Below are 4,950 nucleotides of genomic sequence, written 5' to 3'. Positions count from 1 at the left end.
GTGCATGGGTGGGAGTGGTCGGACACACCGCGTGGGGTGGTGGCTGTGTCTCGACAGCCGCGGGCGTGGACACCAAAGAGCCTAAGCAGCTGCCACGGCAACCGTGCTAAGACGATGCGATGCTGTAATCAATCGCAACCACGTCCAAAAGCAGTGGGAGACAGGGTCCAGGCTCACCCTGGCGGTGGCGTCCTGGACGATGGAGCCGTCCGCCACGCCGGGGCGCTGCTCCGCGATCAGCAGCAGCGCCTCAGTGCAGTCTGAGGCGGCAGGATGGTGTTGGCGCGCGTGTGTTTACTTGCGAGCGTGCGGGTGTTTGTACTTGTGTGCGCGCGTGGATGTGCGCACTTGTGTGCGCATGTGTGTGTATGTGTGTGTATGTGTGCGTCCGCGTGCGCACGCACGCGCGCGCGCGTGTGTGTGTGTGTGTGTGTGTGTGAGAGAGTGCGTCTTGTGTGAGCGTGTGTGCGCGTGTGCCGCTGCGGTTGCGAGCGTGCGCATATCCGCGTGTTCATGACATGTGATGCACCTGAAAGCTACCTCAAGGCCAGAGGAGCAACTTAGCTAAGCTGCTCACCGAACAAGCACCCCCCCCCACACACACACACACACGCACACGGCCCCCACCCCCGGCGACGGCGGCAGGGCCGGCGTCGCAGCGGGGGGCGCGCGCGCGCTCGCTCACCCGGCCAGAAGTGCAGCTTGATGAAGGCTGACAGGAGGCCGTTGACTGTGGCCTTGAGGTCCGCATCACTCAGCTCGCGCAGCCGGTCCTCATGCACAGCCCTGGGGGGGTGGGGCGGCAGGGGGGGGGGGAGGTCAGCGACTGAGAGTGTGGGTGTACGTGTGCGAGTGTCGTGGGTGGGTGTGCCAGCGCAGAGGAGGGGGCGCTGAACGGACGCGTGCATCGACTCGTGTGGTATGCGAGCGTGAGGGCGTGCGTGTGCGCATGTGCGCGCCCGTGCATGTGCGTGCGCGCGTGTGCGGGCGCGGGAGGGAGCTTGCAATGGCACGGGCCCGCGGCGAAGAGCCCGGGTGGCCAGCTTAAGTGGTACCAAGGGATCAGCCTAACAAGCGAGCGCGCCGCGAGCACGCACATGCACACACTCTCACACACCCCCTGCACGCGCTTGCGCCGCGGCCGCGCTCATGCGCGCTCATGCGCGCGGGGACCCACCTGGCCAGGGGGATGAAGAGGTCCCCGCGGTCGTGGCCAAACTTGGAGTACGCCTGGAACACCGCCGCAATGTCCGGCAGCCTGCGCGACATGAGGTGGGGTTTCAGGGTTGGTGCGGCGGCTGCGGCGGCGGCGGAAGCGGCGGGCGAGCGGAGCGCGGTGATCATCACCCTGATCATGACTGATCATCACTGATGTCAGGAGAGGCAGGGCCCAAGATGCGCATAGGGGGGCCTCACCCCCCGCCGCGGCATGTGCGCCGCCGCACGAGGGGGGCAAGGCCGGCGCGGGCGGCGGGGGCAGCGCAAAGCGCGCGGCGGGGGCGGGGGCGGGCTCACGGCGTGACAGTGGGCGCGAGGTAGTGGTTGCAGTAGGCGATCGAGTCAGCGATGTCGTCAAACAGGCCGACCTGTCCCGTGAGGGGGGGGGGGCGCGTTGGCAATAGGCGGTCAGATCGAGGGCAGCACGGTCGCCGTTGCCCCACTGCCGCCGAGAACAGGGCGGGCGGCGGCCGGCCGACCGAGTCGCCCGGGGGCCCCAGCCGGGGGGCCGCGCAAAAAAAACGCGGCGCAGCCGCAGGATCGCGCGAAGCCCGGGGGGGGGGGGGCGCTGGACACGCATTTGTGAGACGCCATGCGGGGCGCACTCACCTCGAAGTGGTCGTTGTCAGAGTAGGCCGCCACGATCTTGGCCAGCGCGGGGGTCTCAAACTCGGTGAACTTGGCCTGGCGGGCCGGAAGGGGTGTGGCAAGGAGTTTGCGCCGTGATTGACGCCGGGCAGTAGTGTGGGTGACAGCAGTGGTTGTCGTGGTGTTATGTGGGGGGGAGAGGGCGCGTGCGGCAGCGTTGCAGGCCGGGAAACCGGGGCAGCCGCAGCGGCGCGGCGCCACCGGGGACAAGGGAAGCTGCAGGTGAGCAACCGGGCTGAGACGCCGGGTGTCCCTGTGATGTCCATGGCAAGGTTGCCGCGGAACAAAGGGCTGTCAACTGCAGGGTTGCTGGTGGCAATGACGACGCGAGGGCGCCGACCTGGATGATGGCGGCAAAGCCCTCAAACAGGGCCTTGTCGTAGAGCCCCTGGGAGTGCAGCGCCGGCACCAGCGCAGACACGTCCGCGGGCGTCAGCGTCGGCAGCCTGAAGAGAGAGGCAAGCACGCGGCGGCGGCGGGGGCGGCGTTGGCGGCGTTGGCGGCGTTGGCGGTAGTACGGTCCGGTCAATAGGGTGCCATTGAAGTTCTGTCGCACGCACCTCGGCAACGAGCGAAGCTGAGCAGGCACAGCAGCCCCCGCAGCTCGATACCAAAGCCCGCCCTGCCCCGCCTCCCACTCCAAGCGTCGGCTGCAGCTGCCGCGCCCCCCCCCCCCCCCGCGCCCCAGGCTTGCGTCATCCCCGGGGCTCACTTCTCCTTGGCCCCGGCCACGATCTTGGCCCAGCCCTCCTGGCTGTCGTAGCCGTTGTCTGCCAGCCAGGCCGCCCACTTCGCCAAGTCCAGCTCGCTGGGGGTGCCCACCAGGCCGGACAGCAGGACCTTTTTTTGGGGTGGTGGGAGGGAGCGCGGGGGACCGCGAGGGAGGCGCTTGGTGACGCCGCTCGCCGGGGCGCGGGGGTTCTGGGCCCCGCCAGAGCGGACGCCCGACGCGCCGCGCCGTGCCGCGCGGCTGCCGTGTCGCGGCTGGCCCGCCCGGCGCGTCGCCGCGCTCGGGCCGGCCGGCCGTGAGCCTTTAGCTAGGCTCGCAAATAGGCGCCGAATGCTCCGACTCGATTTGATACAGCTGCATGAGACCCGCGCCCGGCGCCTCAAATCCTCGCTGCGATGCCGGCCCTGAGACGCTCAGCCTGCTGTACAGCAACGCACAGCTCCCTGGCAGCATGCCCAATGGCAGACCTGACTTCAACCCAAACCGCCTCAGGGCCCCTGACCCAGCCCCCACCTTGTCAGCAAAGTATGCGATGGCGCCGCGCGTTGCGCCGCTGTTGGCGATGGCCGCCGCCGCCGCAGGGATGCCCTTCGTCACGCCGTCCACGCCCGCCTTGACGCCGCTGATGATCTAGGGGCAGAGGTTTGGTTTGGCAGCGTCCGCGCAGGCGCAGCGTGTTCGCGTCAGCTCCAGCTGCGCGTGCTGCCAACTGGAGCTGGATCCTGACGCGCCCAGCGACGCCGCGGCGAAGGCGACCATTGCGGCAGGAGTGCCGCGGAAATTCCGCCGCTGCCTGCGGCGCACCCAGTGCCATGCTGCCCTTGCCGGTGGCACGCAGCGGCTGTGCTAGACGCACACGTGAGGCCCTTCGCCTGTGCGCTGCTGCGACGCTTTCTACCGCAGGCCGCCTGCGCAATGACCGATGTAGCCCTTGCGCACTGCCATGCGCAGGCGCTGTGCAACTCAGCGCCGATGAGGCCGCTGGAGCAGGACAGGTTTGCAGGCCCAGCCGCTCACCGGGGGAACGATCTTCTGCAGCGGGTTGGGCACCACCTCCGGCGCGGGGCCGTGGCCGGCCATGCCGCGCGCCGCGGCCACCACGGCGCCGCCCAGCTGCTGCTCCGCTGGCGCCGACCCCATGCCGCGGGCTGCACGCGGTTGTTGGGGAACGAGAACCGCCGGTCGGGGCGCGAGACGCGTGCCAGCAAGCAGCGTGCCAGGTGCTACCGCAAGCGCACACACGCGGCTGCAACCCTGCTCTTGGCTGAACAGCATCCATTGCAGTTCAGACCCGAAGCTAATCGTGACAACTTTGTCAGGCAACATGTTGAGGCCCCGCCCTGCTCGCGAGGGTTGAGCCCCCCACCCAAAACTCGACGAGCAAGCAAGCTGATGCACATCAGCGTGCGCAGCGACGTTAACCAGGCATCGTCTATCCTGACTACTGCCCCATAAAGCCTGCTGCGTCGATGAAGCACCAGATCAGCCCCTCACCGGCGTTCAGGGCCAGCTGCTGCACCGCACGCCGCATGGTTCCAGAATTAAGCGGAAGCTATTCACTTGTTGGGAAGCGCGCCTGCTGGACCTCGACACCGCACCCTTGTGCTGCCCCAGGTCCAAGAGATCAGCAACTGGCTACGCGTGGCCAATCGCTATATGATATCGACGCAGGCATCGCTAGTTCAAACGCAACCAGAGTTCCTCACCCCGTCGTTTCTGACAATGTACTGCCGACGACTGTCGTCATTCTGCAAAGGCTACCGTACCTCTGATTCAGCTTAACCCGCGTTGCCTCACACACGTTTACACGATCAGCAGACACGTTGCGATCGCAGCTTCTCTCGAAGCTGCCACCGCACGGCTCACGCCAGCATTGAGGCATCCCGCGTGCCATCAGTACGGTTGCTGCACTCCAACAGAAACGCTGCTGCCGGTCGTGATGGCGGCGGCGTGCGCCCTGGAGCGCTCCAACAAGGATCACTTCGATCAAAAAGCCTCAACCTACGACGCCAGGGCCTGGCTAGTGGCAGCAGCGGCTGACATCGCGGCGTGCATCAAGGCTGCAGGCGATCTGACCAACAAGGCGAGCAGCAGGCCCCCAGCCGACGCACAGCATGAGCAGCGCGCCATGACCCCGCCACTGCTTCCCGCACGCGGCTGCCATCAGCGCCACCTTGAGCGCCGCCTCACCCCTCGGCTTGCAGGTCTGCCTAGACGTGGGGTGCGGCACCGGGCTCGTCTCGCAGCACCTGGCGCCTGTCACCAAGTTCGTGTACGGTGCTGACGTCAGCGCGGGGATGGCAGCTGCCTTCGACGCCAAGGCGCAGGCCGCCGATGAGCTGCGCGAGAGGATG

The 4,950-nt window shown here is 67.7% G+C and overlaps 1 protein-coding gene across 1 annotated transcript; it reads right to left on the bottom strand.

Moving 5' to 3' along the window:
* Positions 1-81: 81 nt before the first annotated feature.
* Positions 82-4,127, bottom strand: MNEG_13391 (F1F0 ATP synthase associated 36.3kDa protein; the record flags this gene model as incomplete). The annotated part of the gene is made up of 10 exons (XM_014038137.1): positions 82-260; positions 686-786; positions 1,178-1,258; positions 1,516-1,586; positions 1,828-1,902; positions 2,207-2,312; positions 2,579-2,706; positions 3,110-3,226; positions 3,614-3,744; positions 4,091-4,127. 10 exons carry the CDS (start codon positions 4,125-4,127, stop codon positions 82-84), a joined length of 1,026 nt encoding a protein of 341 aa, XP_013893591.1.
* Between the last annotated feature and the right edge of the window lie 823 nt (positions 4,128-4,950).

The sequence above is a fragment of the Monoraphidium neglectum genome (genome assembly GCF_000611645.1).
Source record: "Monoraphidium neglectum strain SAG 48.87 unplaced genomic scaffold scaffold03795, whole genome shotgun sequence".
In the NCBI taxonomy this organism is placed as follows: domain Eukaryota; kingdom Viridiplantae; phylum Chlorophyta; class Chlorophyceae; order Sphaeropleales; family Selenastraceae; genus Monoraphidium; species Monoraphidium neglectum.
This window is presented reverse-complemented; position numbering and strand designations above follow the sequence as displayed.